Source organism: Penaeus monodon, chromosome 3 (assembly GCF_015228065.2).
Source record: "Penaeus monodon isolate SGIC_2016 chromosome 3, NSTDA_Pmon_1, whole genome shotgun sequence".
Taxonomy (NCBI): Eukaryota; Metazoa; Arthropoda; class Malacostraca; order Decapoda; family Penaeidae; genus Penaeus; species Penaeus monodon.
In genome coordinates, this window is record NC_051388.1 from 42,895,128 (window position 1) to 42,915,359 (window position 20,232).

The window sequence follows — 20,232 nt, forward strand, 5'->3', positions numbered from 1 at the left end:
CTACCCCTCCCCCCTCACGTAGTCTCTCCCCTCTCATGAAAAGTCTGGCCGACGCTTCCCTACATTCCTGGGTGTACGACCTTCACGGCAAGTCCACCAGACGCAAACCCTTTTCCCTTTCCCCTTTAAAAATTATTTATCCCTCATTTCTTCTTTCTTCTCACTTTTTATTTTAATTTCTTCGGCGCCCTTACCCTTAGTTCCTCATAACTCCATTCGTGCACTAATGCTTTTCATCGTTGTGCCGTCCTTCCGTCTCTCACTCATCATCAGCATTTTCCCTCTCCTCTCCCTCTGGGTCTGTTCCCCTTAATTTGGCTTATCCATTCCCCCTCCTCCGACGCCACACCTAACCCCGTTTTTGGCTAATTTTATCCCCTTTTTTTTCCTTTTTCATTTAAAATCCACAACAGCTGTCTACTCCAATCGTTCATCCTACCTTCTTCCCATTTTCCACTTTTTTCACTGGGGGACATTGTCCTTTACAGTCCTCGCGCTTTTTTATCTTCGTATTTTCTTTTAGTTAACATACCCTTAATCTCACTCTTTGTCTCTGTTCTGCACTTGAATTTCCCATCGCGGGATATTTTTTATTGATACTAGATCGCGAAGAAGAAGATTTATAAGGGGGTATATTCAAAAAATTTTAATATAGACTTTAACAAAGGGGTAATTAAAAAGGGGAAATTTCCCTTTGGGCATATCAAAATTTGACAGGGAGGCTTAGAGAGAAGTTTTCTGAATAATGAAGCAATGTCATGTCAATGGAACTAATGTTTTATTCAGCAAGAATGAGTCATCAAGAAAATACGGAAAATAAAAAATTTATTTTACCCTACATTAACAAAAAAGTTAAGAGTTTTTAAAAAATTATGATTTTCTTTGTTTCTTTTAAGGTAAGAATCCTCCGTGACCATGGAGATCCTTGAGGAACGGAAGTAATCCTGACGCAGTAATAAAGATTTTGTAAGTGAAAAAAATCTCTCCTAGGTCTATATGGCGAGAAAACGTCTCCTCCAGACTGATGATAGGGTAAACGATAGATTCTACACGGGTTCCTTCGCTAAGGTCACCGAGAAAGGATAAATCAAATATCAAAGGATAATATCCCACGAGGTCACTGTAGTAACATTTCCCGTTTATGGACGTAACAGAAACCCTTAATGCAGTCTGTAACATTCCATTTACAAGGTACTCTTGTTAAATTTATTGCCTTTTGACGGCTGTTAAACACCCGCTGATCCATAGAGAAATTTGCGCTCGCAAAAAGACCCACTACTAAGTAAGGCGCGTTTTGGGCCCCGTTGATATGTTTCCCTTTTTATTTATTATTATTATTTTTTTTTTTTTTTTTAAACTATTATTGTTATATTTTTTATCTCTTATTTGTGTTATCGCCTTTTTTTATCTGTTTATCATCATGTCATAATGATAAACGTTATCTTTTCATTTTGGCTAGTCTATTACTATTTCACCAGATAGCCATCTACTATTTGCCGTCTCTCCATGTAGTTATTCTCTCCGTTTCTTATATCTGCGTTGCCCCTTTTCCCCCTCTCCTCTCTCTCTCTCTCCGTCAGACAAACAAACACAGTACCGTCCTCGAGTACCCACACGTGCGGGGCATCCATTCCGGGCGTCCCTTAAAGCTCGAGACGGCAACACAAGCCTCCGTTCACGCTGGCCCAGCTGACCCAGTGACTGACTGGTGGAGGGATGGACTGATTGTCACAACCTCCTTTCACTGAGAACTCTTTGTTGAGTAAACTTCATGCTAAACGGTATAATCATCGTTAGAGTGTAACAGTGACAATTATCGTTCTTATTAAAGTATAGCTGGAATATTCTAGTTGTCGTTTTTAATCAGTCAATTTTAGAATATGCATCAGGGTTCACAGTAACAATGCGCATATCTTTCTTGCTGTTATACTGTTGAGTGAATTCACAATATCAACGACAAAGAGGAGAAAAAAATACTGAGCAAACTGACATGATTATCAGTGTGTATCAGAAATCTTCCCTTAAACTATATGAACATTATCCCTGTTGTTTAGACTGGACAGATTATTTCCTATCTACTCGTGTGAATAGCTCTCTGTAAAACGGACGTCAAAAGGCTGCAGTGCAGCCCTTCCGTGTCTTCCTAAACCAGACGGTATCTAAACTGTTCATCTTGTCCGACATTGTCTTGTCACTCCGTCTATATATCACCAAGTTTACGACGTGAATACACGCTTTTATCACAAAGCGTAACCATGACTCATTTCTTAACCGCAGTTTTAGTTGAGTTTAGGTTATCTATATTGTTATAATGATAAATTATCAGGCACACGCAAAGAAAGTACGAAACAAAAACAACTACTCATATTCATTCCTTTGACGCAAGAATATATAATACAAGTCTGTTGGGCTCACGGACACTATTTTCCTCGTAAACCCTCGGGAATTCCATATCAAGGTTGACTCATCCATTACTTCCTCAATTATGGAATTTTAATAATCTATTGCACTTCATTTTAAGGTCGGTTTCCGAACCTATAGTGCAAACTGTGCAATATATGCGCATGGAGATATTTAATCTGGATTAATTTTCATAGACTATAATTAAGCATCAGCTAAGGCGAAGGTTATATGAAGCATTCAAAATCAGTAATTTGTGAAGTTTTTATATTATACGAGAGAGAGAGAGAAGAGAGAGAGAGAGAGAGAGAGAAAGAGAGAGAGAGGAGAGGAGAGAGAGAGAGAAATAGCCTTCAAAATAATTATTTGTAAAGTTTCTGTATTATACGAGAGAGAGAGAGAGAGAGAGAGAGAGAGGAGAGAGAGAGGAGAGAGGAGAGAAGAGAGAGGAGAGAGAGAGGAGAGAGAGAGAGAGAGAGAGAGAGAGAGAGAGAGAATATTCCAATACAAATCACATATGACTTTCGAACTCAGCTTTAGTCTGCGTATAATCCCCTCTAAGCAAGTAAATCCGCGCGTGCAATACCATCTATCTCACTGCTCGCATTCCTCGGACATTATGCTAAACTGGATTTGGTTTGATATGTATTTTTATAATAACCCCTAGTTTTTGTGTGGGAATTTCTCTATACAACTGTGTGACTAATAATAATCTCTTTGATACATTGTTAAACTGCACACATAATGCATATATCATGCATAAATATAGATATACATGCACATACACACACACACATACTCACACATACACACACACACACCACACACACACGCACGCACGCACACACACACACACACACACACACACACACACACACACACACACACACAGACCCCCCCCCACACATATATATGTATGTGTGTGCATATATATGGGGCCGCGGTGGCCGAATGGTTAGAGCGTCGGACTCAAGACTGTCACGAAGGCAATCTGAGTTCGAGGGTTCGAGTCACCGACCGCCGCGTTGTTTCCCTTAGGCAAGGAACTTCACCTCGATTGCCTGCCTAGCCACTGGGGGACCAAGTCAGCCCAAGTCAGTGCCGGGTAAATAGAGATGGTGACTCGGAAAAAAAAAAAAAAAAAAAAAAAAAAACACCGGGCGGAAGGCAATGGCAAACCACCGCTCTAAATTGCCAAGAAAATCATGGAAAGCCCATGATCGTCAAGGCCGCGGTGGCCGAATGGTTAGAGCGTCGGACTCAAGACTGTCACGACGGCAATCTGAGTTCGAGGGTTCGAGTCACCGACCGCCGCGTTGTTTCCCTTGGGCAAGGAACTTCACCTCGATTGCCTGCCTAGCCACTGGGTGGCCAAGCCAGCTCAAGTCAGTGCTGGTCCCAAGCCCGGATAAAATAAGAGAGAATGATTACCTAAAAAGGTAACACCGGCACTCTCCGTGGAAAGGAACTGGGGACCCTACCACGTACTCACTCCAAGAGCATCACAACGTGAAAACTGCAATTGAGTATCATGCTGTGACCACGGCGGCTCAGACATGAACCTACCGTTAAATGATGATGATGTGTATATATATATATTTTTTTTTTCTTTCTTTCTTTCTTTTTTTCAACAGCCACTGCAGGAAATCGACCTCTCTCAATTCATTATTTGAGAGGATATTTGGCAGTCTCATGTTTGCCTGATTGCATTCCCTTCCTAATCAAGCACGGTTCAGCGTTTAACACATATGCCACGGCGGCGACTTCCCCTACGACACCTGCGTTTTGACTCAAGGCGATATGTCGTTTTCTCGCCGTGGGTGAGATTGGGCTCGAGCGAGCGGTCAGAGCGCAAGCAATTTTTACGACTGCCGTGACGAGGAATTGAACTCGGGACCATGAGGGTCGGAGTCCAGTGCTCTAACCACTGGACCATCGCGGCAGTCATATATATATATATATATATATATATATATATATATATATATATATATATATATATATATATATAGAGAGAGAGAGAGAGAGAGAGAGAGAGAGAGAGAGAGAGATATGAATATATATATATATATATATATATATATATATATATATATATATATATATATGTGTGTGTATATATATATATATATATATATATATATATATATATAAATATATATTATATATAGATAGATATGTTGTTAGGAGATAGATAAGTAATTAGACAGACATACTGATAAATAAATCTATATATATTTATACATATATAAATATGCAAAATGTATATATAGATAAGCCTGTACCAATATACATAGCTCTATGTATACATAGAGCTCTATCTATCTATCAATCTATATCTGTCTATCTCTCCATCTATCTGCATGCGCATCCAAACAAACATACAGTCATCCTGCTGCACACACTGCTCAAGGACGAAAAATATTTATGCTCGCCCATCGCCCGACACTTGTTCCCCCCACGTGAGCTTCCGCACTTACGATCTCCCGAGGCCAGTGATCACCCACCCTGCCTCGCTCGTCGTCGGTGCAAGCATCATATCGTAAACATGGCTGCCTCTTGAACTCCCTTTATAATCGCTTGTTTACTCGTGTTGCTCGCCTGTGTTGTTACTTGGATACATGTAGACTACTTTCCTTTTTTTTCTGTTTAATTATATTATCGGAGGGGGGTGGGGGGGGAGGGGTATGTCGATAAGAATGCTTCCAAGAAAGGCAACGTTCTATGCTATAAAATGACGTGTGACTTTTTTTTTGTCAGTGATAATACTCATATCGAAAATAATTTATGAGTAGCTTATCTCCAAAAGAATAAGCAAAGAAAACCAGAAAACGTGATAAAACGGGAGGAAATAGGAGAGAAAATAGTTTAGAATACCTTCCATATGCAGTGGGTACATAGACAAAAAAATACGTGTACATACACGTGTGTGCACACACGCACACTCACACACATGTATATATATATATATATATATATATATATATATATATATATATATATAATATATATATATATATATATGTATATATATATATATATATATATATATATATATATATATATATATATATATATATATATATGTGTGTGTGTGTGTGTGTGTGTGTGTGTGTGTGTGTGTGTGTGCATGTATATATGTGTGCATATATATGAATATAAATATGCGCACACACACACACACACACGCAGATAACACACACACACAGATCACACACAGACACACACACAGATCACACACACACACATATCACACACACACACACACACACACACACACACACACACACACACACACACACACACACACACACACACACACACACACACACACACACACACACACACACACACACACACGCACGCACGCACACACAAAGTAGGGATAGACACACGCAGATAGTTATGAGCGTATATGTCCACAATGACACACTCGCTCATAACAATCTGGGTGTGTCCATCCCTACTGCAAAAATATCGAAATTAAATTTGGTGGCAAACAAATATTTGACAGCCAGGTTAGAAACTTGAGATCAAGTATATCACAAGCTCATTTTCATTAATCATTTTAGAGTTAAGGAATACATAAACTATGAATCACATATACGTGCACACAAATACCTTTATCATATCGTAAAAAAGAAGGGGGAAAAAATAGATAAAAAATAAAAACTCTCTAGCGTGACCTGGAAATAAGGCCGGATCCTCCCCCATGTAAACACAGCAAAGGGGCGGAGGAACTCAAAGTCAGGTTCAGTTGGGTGAGTGACGTTTCTCTTTCACTCTATGCGCTCGGGTTATTCTTGGTACGGTGTAATTGTTTTTTTTAACTTTAATATAATTAAGGAATACAATACCCAAGTGATATTGATGTGTGCTGTTAAGAAGAAATGAGGTTATGACGGTATGATATAACCAAAAAAAACGCAACTTTTTTTTTCTTTTTTTTTTACTCACTTTTGTTACTGACAAGCTCGGCCATGAAGCAGAGCTGACAGGTATTATCTATAGTATGTTTTCCTGTATATTGGTTATTGGAATTGTCTTACCATTTGTCATGCAGGTATTTAACTCTTCGTGTCTGATAATGTATGTTACTATAGTTATGATTTTCTTAATTAGTTCTACTTATGGCTGCTGCAGAAATGACATATCGACAGGGATTGGGGATGATGTTCACTGCTAATACAAAGTGTCTATAATTCTTTCTTAGTTACTGATCATTATTCCATGCATTTGCTACAAAATTCACGACAAGGCTTAGAGAAAGTTATCATTTGTATATATAAGGGATTACTATTACCTGTTCATTCAGTGTTTTTTAATGCACTTCTGGTTTGGAAAGAATGTTCAGAACCATTCTAATAGAATATATAGCAATATCAAAACTTTAATAGATGAGACAGAAGGTGTACTATGTAAAGTTAATGTTATCTGTTGTTCATCATTAGCTTGATCCATTGTGAAAATGTTACTAGACATCTGCACAAACTCCTGTGTGGTGTGACATGACTGGGGTTGAGATTTATATTCAATTTAACATGTGTAACATTAAAGTAGAGAGATGGAAGGATCCAATATGTTAAAGATTTTCCTATTTAATAACACTTCATATAAACCTTATGTTAACTTTTGCATTATATCACTTTTGCTTTTCATCTTTCAGGAAGTTAAAATTCTGGAGCAGCAATGTTTCTTCTGTTTTTATTATAACCTTAGAAATATAACATAGGGTAAAAATGGAAGCCTTAGAAAGAAACCAGGAATCTCTGAAAGTTGTCATTGAAGAAACTAGTGATGTAAATGAACCAAATAAGGTGGAAGAAGAAGAACCTAAGACACCAAGAGGTAAGATGTGATACTATTGAAAATTAGAACTGATTATATGGAATTATTTGTTTTTTATATGGCATTTATTGGTGGAAAATATTCAAGATTTAACAAATACCATTATGTTGTTTCATTGGCAATGTATATTTTTAATTGACATATATTTTATTTGCTGATTAGCATATCATAGGAGAAAATCATCTTTACAATTACGGAGAAGTACGTCAGAGGATAATCCAGGTTTACCAGTGAGCATATCGTACAAGGCTGGAGATGATACAGTTGAAGTTTCAAATTTAAGTGATGGAAGTTTTGCTATTGACTCAACATATGAACCACCAATCTCAGATTTGGTAAGGACATGCTTCTGAAGAATTATTTTGATTAACATATTTATTATTTTTTTCTTCCTTTTTTTAAACAATTTTCATAATTGATTGACACTTTAAATTGAAGATGGATAAGTGTGTGCTATAACTGGATATTTATAGTACTCTTATTTATGTCAAACAATTGTTAGTAATTGCATCACTCTTAAAGGGGAAAAATTCTAAGGTATTATGATGAGACCGAAGGGGGAGGATTTTTTTTTAAACTGGATAACTGGGGCATAAGAACTGCACACACGAAAAATTTCTAAGAAAGTTAAATCTAAATCCTTCTTACAATGTTTATTGATTAGATCAAGAGCATGTCCTCTCAATCAATTTAAATTACTTGTTAATATATTGACAGGATCTTCTTCTGGCAGCAACATATGAAAGAGGATGCAAGAGAGGGAAGGCATTCGGACTTTAAAGTATCAAGAAATTTTTAAAAGTAAGAAATAAAAAAAAAGAATATAGAAAAGGGGAAGGGGAAAACTTTTTTTTTGAACCTACATTTTTGGGCTGCTTATTTGGCTGAATAATAGAAAACGATACAACAAGAGCACAGCAAACTCCCCCTGAAAAAGTAAGAAATTTTTCCTCTTTTGAATACAGTATACAACTTTTTTTCCGCTTTTTCATTCCTTTTTGAGATCGGATTATTTTTAGTTTTTTTCCTTCATATGTATTTATTTTCCTCTTTGTAAGCTAGGTACTGAAGAAAATCCTACATTTTCCTTATTTTTATATGCGGTCAGTTTAATTTTTTGAATTAGTTTTGAAAAGAAGACTTAAAATTTCTTGTCAGCATATACTAGTTAACATTATTTCATTATGGTTATAAGTTCATTAAAAAAAAATAAAATATTTCAGATTATATCACATGTACCAGAGTAGATGGGGCCAAGCTGCACTGTACATCATAATTATACTTCATGTCTCCTTGGCTTTGTTTGAGAAGCCAGCAGTATATGGTTTAGAAATGTCATATTGGGTAAGTGTTCAGATTTCATTTGCATTTCAAAAACTTAAGTGACTCCTTTTATTTTAAAAAAAAATCATTGTTTGATATGATTATTTTGGTTCATTGCATTCATTTTATATTGTGTCTTGCATATAACTATCACTTGTTACAGCTTAGGAAGGTTTGTGATATAGAGAAATACATTTGAAATAAAGTTTATGACATTTGTATCACATTATTATCAGATATTCCTCAATGCATGTGTAGTTATAGTATAAAGATTATATGTGTCTACAAATTATGCTTTTCTGTAAGTAAATCTAGAACTTTTTTTAGGGAAATAGTCACTAGAATTTGTTCATTAGCTGTTCTGTAGTTAAATTTTTAAACTAAACTAAAATAAACCTTTTGAAAAATAAATTAGTAGCTGTTGTAAGGTAAATTTTATTGCACAATCTGATAAACATACTTTAAAAAAAAAAATCAATAAGAAAGGATAGGAAAGAAATATTACTTAATTTGTTTTTGTAAATTGATCTTTATAAAATTATGGATTCTATTTACTGAACAGGGTATTGATAAGATTGTTGTGATTAAAAAGACTTCTATAATTATAATATTTGTAAGAATTACAGAAATAGTAGAGTTGTTAATGATGCTACTTACATTTTATTTAGTGTTTTTGTAATAATATTTACAATTACAATTTTAACAATAGGAACATTGCACACACCAAACCCATATTTCGTCACACACACACACACCACACACACACACACACCACACACACACACAAACTCACACACACACACACCACCACACACACACACACACACCCCCCACACACACCACAAAAACCACACACACACCCACCCACCACACACACACACAAACACACACAAAGACCCATACACAAACATACACACACCAGGGGCCCCCAACCACAAAAACACACACACACACAGACACACCACACACAACACACACACACACAGACACCACCCACACACACAACACCACAACACACCACACCGACACACACCACCAGACACACAGACACACAGACACACCCACACACACAACACACCCAGCCACCACACAGCCCACACACAGCCCCACACACAGCCACACACACACCACCACCACACACCCCGCCCACAACCACCCCCCACACACAAACCCCAAAAACCACCAACACACACACACCAACACCAACACCAACACCAAAACCCACACACACACAAATACACACACACACCACAACACAAGCCACAAACACACACAAAGCCATAACACACACCACACACACACCACCCCCCACACAGCACACACACAGCCCAAAAACAGCCCCAAAACCACCCACACCCGCCAAACAACCCACCTACAACACACACAGCCACAGCCAAACACAACACAGCACAACACCAGCCACACCCCAAAAAGCCCCAAAACCCCACGCCCCCACACACAGCCCCACACCACAGCCCACACCCAGCCCCCCACACACACACACACCAAACAAAACCCCCACACACACCACACACACCCACACAAAACACACACACAAAACACCCAAACAACACACACCAAACACACACCAAACCCCTACCAAAAAACCACAAAGACAAGAGACCACACACCCAGACACACACACGACACACAGACAACACACGACACCAACACACACACACAGACACACACACAACACACACACCACACACACACCACACACACCCCCACACACACACACACCACACCAAAACACACACCCACACCAAAACCACACACCCCCACCAACACACACACACCAACACCACACACACACACACACACACACACACACACCCTCTCCCTTCCCACACATACACACACACACCCCCTACAGCCACCACACAGCCACACACACAATACACCCCCACAACACCCACACACACACACACACACACAACCCCACACCCCCCAACAAAAACACACCCACAGCCAACACACACATAAACCCCAAAACACAGCCAACAACACATACCCCCACACACCACACACACACAGCCCACACCACCAAAACCCCACAGCCCCACACACACACACACAGCCACCACACCACAGCCACAGCCACACACACAAGCCCGCCACACACACACCACACCCCACACAGCCCCAGCCACACACCACAGCCACAACACCAGCCACACACACACAGCCCACACACCACCCACACACACCACACACACACACACACACACACCACACCACACACACACACCCACACACACAAACAACACAGCCCCCACTCTCTCCTATCTTCTTTTTTTTTTCTCCTCTCTCTCTCCTCCTCTCCTCTCGCTCTCCTCTCGCTCTCGTCTCGCTCTCGCTTCGCTCTCGCTCTCGCTCTCCTCTCGCTCTCGCTCTCTCTCTTTCTCTCCCCTCTTCCCCCTCTCTCTCTCCTCTTCCTCTGCTCTCGCCCCAAAACACACAGCCCCAAAAACAGCCACAAAAACGCCACACCACACACACCACACAAACCCCCCACACACACCACCCCACACACACCCACACACCCCCACACACACACACACCACACAACACACACACACACACAACAACACACACACACACACACACACCCCACACACACACACACACACGCCCCCACACAGCCCCACACACCCCACACACACACACCCACACACCCACACAGCCCACACACCACACAGCCACACCCACACAACACAACACACAACACACACCACAAACCACACACAAAAAACAACCACAAGCCCCACACCACATACAGCCCCCACAAGCCACCCCCACAAATACAGCCACAACCCCCCACACACCACACCACACACAGCCACACACAACGCACACAACACACCAACACACACACCAACACAAGCCCACACCCACACACAACACCACCACAACACCACACAGCACCACACCCCAAAACACCACACACACACACAACACACACCACACACACACAAACACACACACACACACACACACACACAGCCACACACCACACACACACCCCACACAGCCCCACACCACATACAGCCACACAAAACACACACACACTACACACACCACACACAAACTACCCACACAACACACACCACACACACACTACACACACAACACACACACACACACAGCCACACTATCTCCCTATCTTCTTTTTTTCTCTCCTCTCTCTATCTCTCGATCTCTTCGCTCTCGCTTCTCGCTCTCGCATTTCTCCCCGCCTGCCTCCTTCTTCTCCGCTCCTCTCGCCCCCTCTCGCCCTCTCGCTCTCGCTATCGCTCTCTCTCTCTCTCTCTCTCTCTCGCTATCTCTCTCTCTCTCTCTCTCTCTCTCTATCTCTCTCCTCTCTCTCTCTCTCTCTCTCTCTCTCTCTCTCTCTCTCTCTCTATCTCTCTCTCTCTCTCTCTCTCTCTCTCTCTCTCTCTCTCGCTCTCTCTCTCGCTTCTCTCTCTCTCCTCTCTCTCTCCATCTCCTCACTCTCTCTCACTCTCTATCCTCTCTTCTACTCTCTCTTCTCTCATCTGCTCTACTTCTCTATCTTGCTCTACTATCGTGATCGTCTCTCTTGCTCCTCTCTCGGTGCTCTCTCTCTGTGCTCAGCTCTATTGCTCTCTTCTCTCTTGCCCTCTCTCTCTTGCTCTCTCTCTCTTGCTCTCTCTCTCTCACACAGCCACACACACACAGCCACACACACACAGCCACACACACACAGCCACACACACACAGCCACACACACAGCCACACACACACACACACACACAGCCACACACACAGCAACACACACATACAGCCACCACTCTCTCCTAGCGGGCGGGTCTCTCTCTCTCCCGCGCGCTCGTCTCTCTCTGCTCTCTCTTCTCTCTATCTCTCGCTCGCTCCTCGCGAGCTCGCCTCTCTCGTCGCCTCGCTCGCGGCGAGATCCGCTACGCGCGCCTGCCGGCGCGCGCTCGCTCTGCTACGTCTCTCTCGTCTATCTCTCGCTTTCGCTCTCTCTTCTGCTCTCTCTCTCGCTGCGCTCGATCTCCTTCTCGCTCTCTCTCCTCTCTCTCGCTCTCGCTCTCTCTCTCTTCTCTCTGCTCGATCTGCGATCGTCTCTCTGCTTGCATCTCGCGGGTCGCGCCGCGGCGCGCGGAGCGCTCTCTATGCGTCTGCTCTCTTCTCTCTCTCTGCTGCTCTCTCTCTATTCCTCTCTCTCTTCTCTCTCGCTCGTCGCGCTCTCTCTTATCTCTCTCTCTCTCGCTCTCTCTTCTCTCTCTCGCTCTCGCTCTCTCGCTCGCTCTCGCTCACGTCGCTGCTCTCTCTCTCTCGCTCGCGCGCTAGCGCGCCTGGCGCTCGCTCTTCTTCTTCTCTCGCTCTCTTCTCGCGCTCTCTGTCTCTTCTCTCTCTCTCTCTGTCTCGTCTGTCTCGCTCTTCTCTCGCGAGCGGCTCTCTCGTCTTGCTCTCTATCTTCTCGGCTCTCGCTCGCTCTCTTCTCTCGTCGCTCGGCTCTCCTCTCGATCTCTCGCTCTCGCTCTCTCTCTCCGGCGCTCGTCTCTCTCCCTTCCTCTCTCGCTCTCTCTCCTCACAGCTACTCTCTCTCTCCTCTCCGCGCTCTACTCTCCGCCGTCTCTCTACTCGCGCTCTCTCTCTCTCTCTCTCTTCCTCTCTCCTCTCCTCTCCGCTCTTCCCTCGTCGCCCGCTATCGCTTCCCTCTCCCTCTCCCTCTCCCTCTCCCTCTCCCTCTCCCTCTCCCTCCCTCTCCCTCTCCCTCTCCCTCCCGCTCTCGCTCTCTGCCTGCGTCTCGCTCTCTTCTCTGACGTCTCTCCTTCTCGCTCTCTTCTTCTCTTCTCTCTCTCTCGCTCTCTTCTCTCTTCTCTCTCTCTCTCTCTTCTCTCTCTCTCTCTCTCCCTCTCTCTCTCTCTCTTTTCCCCTCTTCCTCTCTCTCTCTCTCTCTCTCTCTCTCTCTTCCCCTCTCTCTTTTCTCGTCTCTCTCTCACTCTCTCTCTCTTCTCTTTCTCTCTCTTTCTCTCCCCTTTTCTCTCTCTTTCTCTCCCCCTTTCTTTTCCTCTCTCTCTCTCTCTCTCTCTCTCTCCCCTCTCCTCTCTCTCTCTCCCTTTCTCTCTCTCTCTCTTTTTTCTTCTTCTCTCTCTTTTCCCCCTCTCTCCCTCTCCCCCTCTCTCCCCATCCACCAAAACACAACCACTACTCACCCTACTACTCACTCACTCTCATTCATTCTCACTCAGTCTCACCCACTCTCATTCACTCACTCATTGTCACTCACTCACTCACTCACTCACTCACTCACTCACTCACTCACTCACTCACTCACTCACTCAACCACCCACTCACCAGTCTCTTATCAGCCATTCCTAGAATTGTGCACTTATTTGTAAAACTTTTATTTATATGTATAGGGTGGTGGAAGAACAGACACTGACCTTATCATGGTTTTATTACAGTGACTTAATAGATATGAATATTATGTGCAAATTTGTTGGTTTACCTTATTATTTGATTTCTTAAATAGAACATGGAGCAGAAAGCATTTGTATAGTTAAAGATCTAAAAGACTTTTATATGTGTGGGAAGGTGAGAATGATAGTTTCCATAGTTATATAAGTAACTGTCATTTCCCTTCAACAGGCCTCCATGACCATAGAAGTAGGTATCATCTGCTGCTACCTATTTCGACTTGCACATATAAATCTTTTCACTCCCGTCGTCAGGTTTGGTTGACACTAAGAATATACTTATCTTGGTACTCAGTGGGGTAAGTGATGCATAGATATATTATCATTATTACTTCATTTATTTAATTTGGTTTAACACTAGAATCTTGGTGCATTATCTATGGTATTATGTACAGGAATTATCTGGTAATGTTGATTTTAGCTTTTGAACCTATAGTGTGCCTTACTGCTTGTAGTACTGCATGTGTGGATAAGATCAGTTTATATTTTTCTTTGGCATGTAAAATGATATGCATCATAACTTTAATGCTTAAGTTAAAAAGACTGGACATATAAAGGGTGAAAAATGTTCAGATGTAATGCATTTCCTGTTTGGTGCCTGGTTTATGCATTTTTTTCTGCTCCATCATTTCCAAGGCTATTCTTGCATACCTTCAATTAAATTTGTAATGAAGTGATGAAGTAGAGGCAAAAATCTCTATATAATTAGTTGTACAAAACAATTTCTGGTCTTCAGCTTATTTAGTCTGTCATGTACTTTTTACCTATATGCCTTAACTCTTCCACTTGACATTATCAGTTGTACAAAAGTTTTCTTTCTTTGTCACTGTAATGTCACTCTGTGGTTTGTGACCATGATAGCGTGCAGGTATTTTTATACATACAGGGTTTGGGAGTGCTAGTTCTTTATTTACATGGGTTTTACCCTCTTAAGGGAAAAGTTAAGAATGTCATGCTTTTGCTGTTCTGCCATTTTTTTATACCAAAAATAGTAAGCAGGGGAAACTATGACTAAGGGAAGGAATTTATGGCTCTCATCAGTTTTATGAATGCAAACATTAAACCCTGATAGGTACTATTTTGCACTTTTATGTTTTAAAACCCAAGAATCACAGCAAAATGATGGTTATATTAAACAAATATTATCCATCAAAGTCACAGGGAAAACATTTTAAATTGTCTGATCTTTGATTAGCTAATACAGAAAATTTACCAAGAAAAGCTTAAAGTTATATCCTTGCCTCTGGCAGTAATTGGATGAAGTGACCACTTCCATCGATGCTGAAGTTGATGCTGACAAAATAACTTGCTTACTCATCAAACCATTGCTGCTATAATCCAACAATACGTGAAAAAGTTTAGATCTTTAAAGATGTTTTTTGTGGAACTGGAATTGGGTTCTTGGTATGTTTGTGAAATTAGATAGTCAAAATTGTCAAGATAGATAATGGTAATACTCCACATTGTCAGTGATTCGGATTTGAAATTGGGTTCTTCGTTGTGTGATGAAATAGGGTCTTCAGAAATGTCAAAAGGGGTGATGGGATATGCCAGATATGAATGTTTGCATTGTTACATCTTTACAGTCTGCTGAATGAAAAGGATCCATTATTCTCATTTCAGTAGGCATCGTATAAAACAGACTGGAGCTTTCTCTTTGTATAAGAGTTTGTCAACAGAATTACTACTGAGTGTGTATGTGAAAAAGAAAGGGAATTCATATGAAAGAACTATATTCATTAATAAATGTTTCTTCTAGTTATTCCCCTCTAACTGTATTTGGATAAACAACTGCTGACTGGGATGGCATTAAGGGACACATAGTAGTTGATTTCTTGGCATTTATGCTGTCAAAGATTCACTGATTAACAGACATTTGTAGAGTCAAGATCAAAGACTATTGGCTGGCATTTGAGCACGTTTCTTTTACTAGTCCATTTATTAATCTTGATTAGGTTGTCCTCTAGAAATCATCTGTCAGGGAACAAAATTTAGATGGTAATTGATGTTGTAAGTCTGAGCATTGTGATGCCAATTCAGAAATGAAATTGATTCATGGTGATAACAGTATTTTTACAATTACCAGTTTTTACTGGAGCAATAAGTCTATGTAATTTGAAGGATGTTATGAACTGTAAAACAGTTTTTACAGTAGTCTAAAAGAGTTATATATTGTTTTGGAGGATTTTAAATAGTTATGTAACTCAAAAACTTTTTAAGAATTCAAAACTTTGTGCTGGTTTGGTCCTTTAGAAACATTGGATGTTCATTAGCAGAACATGGTACTATGAGATTTCCTTTATGCTGTGATAAGGAGGAGTAACTTTTTGAAATGGTTTTCTGGTTGGTCACTTCAGTATTGTGTATAAATACTCTGACTGTCTTTGAAGGAGATTTGACCTTTCTTTCTATGCACATTTACTTGGAGGTGTGTGAACACATTGTGTTGGAGATGGACATTAATTCTATATTTTTATTATTATTAGTTTCTTAAAGTTATATCTTTTTAATGCTTTTGCTTAGATTCTTTATGGGTTTGAATATTTTCACCAGTGAACAAAAGAATCTGGTTGGTCTATCAGTCAATCATGAGTAGTCAGGATTGCATAAATTTTGTTGATGACATTTAGTCTTTGATGTGTGATTATTGATAAAAGATTACTTAGAAGGTGTACTTGAATATAAACTGAAATGCAACTACAATAAGAACAAAATAATAAATAACATTTTAACTCCAATAAGGACTCCTCTTCAGAGCAAAATATGAAATACGATTTGTTTTTGTCTTGTCTAAAGAGGAATCCTAGTGGATTCTAAATTTCATGATTCCATTCTTATGTAATTGTTTCATTTTTTTTTTTTTTATGTACACAATGGAGGAGGAAACAGAAATGATCCTTCACCCATGAATGCAGCATGCACTTTTGTGTGGTTGTAGGTTTATAGTACTAGTAAATTAACAATTCTCAGTAGTCTTAGTAGACTTGCTTTGCTTCAGTTGCCTTCAGAATTTAGTTGTTTTTACAGGAGTTCCATGTTACAAAGGAACAGTTTACATGCTCTATGCTTGATGGTTTGATTTTAACAATGGCAAGCACAAAGATCATGTCTCTTGGAACTAACCAGATTCTTTGCGTGTGTATGAAGGTGTGATATCTTACCGTTGTTTTAATACAGTATAAATCGCTTTTTTCAGCTTACTTTCTTAGACATGGTAATATATATTGGACTAGTAGAAAATGACATCTTTGCAGTACGGTAAGTGAGTACAGTCAGCTTGTATTTGCATGTGTAACTGACATATTTGATTCATTTTCATCAGAAGTAAGACATTTTTGATGAGAAATAAGTTTGACTTGTCTTCCTGTTGCATGATTGAGACATGTTTTTTTTCTTCTTCAACATTAATTTTTTTTCTGCATTTTCATGTCTGAATATAAAATTTTTGAACTTGGAATATTTTGAAATGATTAAGCTGTTTATGATCATATTACATGAAGTAATTTTTACTACAAATGTGTTGATATGGAATTTCCAGGTGGTCGAGACCCCTGAGACCTCTCTTTGCTGTGAATTTCCCAGAGATGAAGCAAATCAGGCGATCATTCCGGAACATGCGAAGAACTCTACCAGATGTAGTCAACGTTCTTGTTCTCTTCTTCTTCAGTTTGGCCATATTTGCCCTAATGGCCTACAAGCTCTTTGGTGATAGGTCAGGATAATCATTTTTTTTTTTATACATTCTCATATTCATAACACATACATATTGGGTATACTGTATATGTCTGTATGTGTGTTTGTGTATATCTGTAATTGTATGTGAATATGCAGATATCTTTGCTTTTGCTATAATGCACATATGTAAATTCAGAATAAAATACAAATAGTGTAATATCATGTAGATAGATGTATGACTTTTTTTTTTTTTTTTACCCATTCCTGCCAGAGATGTCATATATGAACTTTCATGGTCATTGTTGTTTTAGTTTATTGTGTTTACATATAAATGGCTCCACAAAGACATGCTTACCTTTTTCCTTGATTTTTGGAAAGATTCTCTTATTTTTTTAATTGCTATTTCTATTATTTTTAACTTTATGAAAATCATGATGTCAGTAATGATAATAACAAACTATGAATTCACGTTAGGTCAAATGGGCTTACTAATTGACTCCTAGATATTTAGGCATTTCAAAACTACAGTGAGCATTACAAGTGCCTGGCTGCAATGCATATGATTGTGCAGTTACCCAAAATCATTTTTTGTTACTAACTTTCTCAGAGGCCTTTCTTGGGTAGATGGTAGACCCTACTTCGCCACTTACTGGGACAGCATCTTTGACCTGTATGTGTTGGTCACCACGGCCAACAACCCTGATGTTATGTAAGTCGAGTAATGGTCTGTAATGGTCTCACTCTCATTCTGTGGAGAGTGGGAGTGGGAGTGGGAGTTGATGTTATGAAAGTCGGGTAATGGTCTGTAGTTTTAGTTTGAATGTTCAAGAGTGGGAGTGGGAATGGGATTGGGAGTGAGAGAGAGTGAGAGTGAGAGTGAGAGTGAGAGTGAGAGTGGGTATAGTATAGACAATTTTCTAGTATGTTTGATATAAATACTAAGCAAAAGTAAATGTACAAAAATATGTATAAATTTGTGAATCTTTAAAAGCTATAAGTTTAATTTCCTCAGGTATGCATATTTCCATATTTTAAATATTTCTATAAATCTCAGAATGTAAGAAGCTTCATTTCATTAATGATTTGTTTTCTCTCCTATTTTTTCAGGATGCCAGCATTTGATGCATCTCCATACTATGTTATTTTCTTTGTTGCATTTTTGATAATCTGCTTTTTTGTGTATATGAACATCATCCTTGCTGTTATCTACAATAACTACAGAAAACACCTCAAGGTGTGAAGCTCCCACATTACGTTCTTATATTTTATGATCTGTAAATTCCACCCTGCTTACATTGGTTCATTAAGGAAGTTAGTATGAAGAATAGAGGTTTTTGTGGGTGTAAGTTGTGTATAGCAAATTACACAGGATTTGGAATGACAGAAATGGGTAGACTAAGATAGTAAGTGAACTTTTATGAATTACATTTTAACTGTTACTGATAATTCATAATTACTTGGTCATTGTTTTATTGTTTTATTTTGTATTTTGGGTTGACAGATAGTTCCATAATATATATATATTTTTTTCATCAGAATGAAGTTAAAAAATCAGTGTTCAGTAAGAGGCAACAACTACGTAAAGCATATGACATCCTCTCGGTAAAAGTTTCATCAAAGTAAGTATATTACGATTGAAAAATACTCTTTCTTGATTATATGTTGTGAGGTTACTGTGCAATATGACAAGTGCAAATCCAAATATAATTGTAGGACTAGGTTTCCCCAAAATCTAAGAATGTTTAAGTGCATGTAAATATTTCCCTACATGATACAGCATAACTTTCCATGGTATGCATTAATCCTGAAAAAGTTTTATTGCAGTAAGATACCTTCTCCTTTGAGTAATAACTATAGTGATTGTTTTGAACTTTACTTGAAATTGATGAATATATCTTTATGTGTATTTTTTTTTCAAATCAGGAAATTAGTCACAAGGAACCGCTTCATACAGCTTATGAAAACTTTGGATAAAGAGAAAAATCCAGCCCTCATCAATGTCTTGTGGATCGTTCTGGATGGGGATCGCTCAGATGCACTTGGTATGTTTTTGATTGTTGGTTTGGCAATTTTTATTTTTCTTCCCTCCATATTAAATTAATAGTACTGCTTATTGCTATTTGAAGTAGTTAAATAAATTGGTAAATTGCCTGTCTGCTAAGTTACCGTAACCCATTGGATCCAGGTAATGGTGATGTCTTGTCACGAAAAGATTTGGCCAAGGGGCGGATGATGGGAACATCTCATCATGTTTAAAGCACAGGGAATGAGGCTGAGATTGCTCAGTGGGCCTTAAGGGAGGGATTTATTTGTGAGCTCCTGCAAGACATCCACAGGTCCATGAAGGTGGAATGTATTGTCCAAGTACCAGGCCTGGGAGAGGCTCATCTCCAGGAACAGGAACCTATTCCTGGCCACCTTACAGGCAAAATGGAAAATTGAAAAAAAAAAAAAAAAATACAAATGGCATAATATTATATTCATAGTTATATATATATATATATATATAAAATAT

At 39.6% G+C, this 20,232-nt stretch overlaps 2 protein-coding genes across 4 annotated transcripts in view; both read left to right on the forward strand.

The window, feature by feature from the left end:
• Window positions 1–6,109: 6,109 nt before the first annotated feature.
• Window positions 6,110–8,035, forward strand: LOC119594961. 3 transcript variants are annotated; one of them, XM_037944090.1, is made up of 4 exons: window positions 6,110–6,161; window positions 7,067–7,248; window positions 7,411–7,583; window positions 7,966–8,035. In XM_037944090.1, the coding sequence occupies exons 2-4, from the start codon at window positions 7,140–7,142 to the stop codon at window positions 8,026–8,028; spliced, it is 345 nt and encodes a 114-aa protein (XP_037800018.1). In that variant the 5' UTR covers window positions 6,110–6,161; window positions 7,067–7,139; the 3' UTR covers window positions 8,029–8,035. The 3 variants fall into 3 exon arrangements, with proteins under 3 accessions (XP_037800018.1, XP_037800027.1, XP_037800034.1); XM_037944099.1 differs by lacking the exon at window positions 6,110–6,161 and adding an exon at window positions 6,166–6,206; XM_037944106.1 differs by lacking the exon at window positions 6,110–6,161 and adding an exon at window positions 6,226–6,398.
• A 406-nt stretch (window positions 8,036–8,441) lies between these two features.
• Window positions 8,442–20,232, forward strand: part of LOC119586357 (two pore calcium channel protein 1-like) — a gene marked incomplete in the record, with an annotated part of 14,035 nt that continues 2,244 nt past the window's right edge. Inside the window, 7 exon segments of the mRNA XM_037935072.1 lie at window positions 8,442–8,592; window positions 14,215–14,341; window positions 17,239–17,300; window positions 17,581–17,754; window positions 18,325–18,426; window positions 18,825–18,951; window positions 19,254–19,336. Coding sequence (XP_037791000.1) covers window positions 17,254–17,300; window positions 17,581–17,754; window positions 18,325–18,426; window positions 18,825–18,951; window positions 19,254–19,336 — 533 coding nt within the window.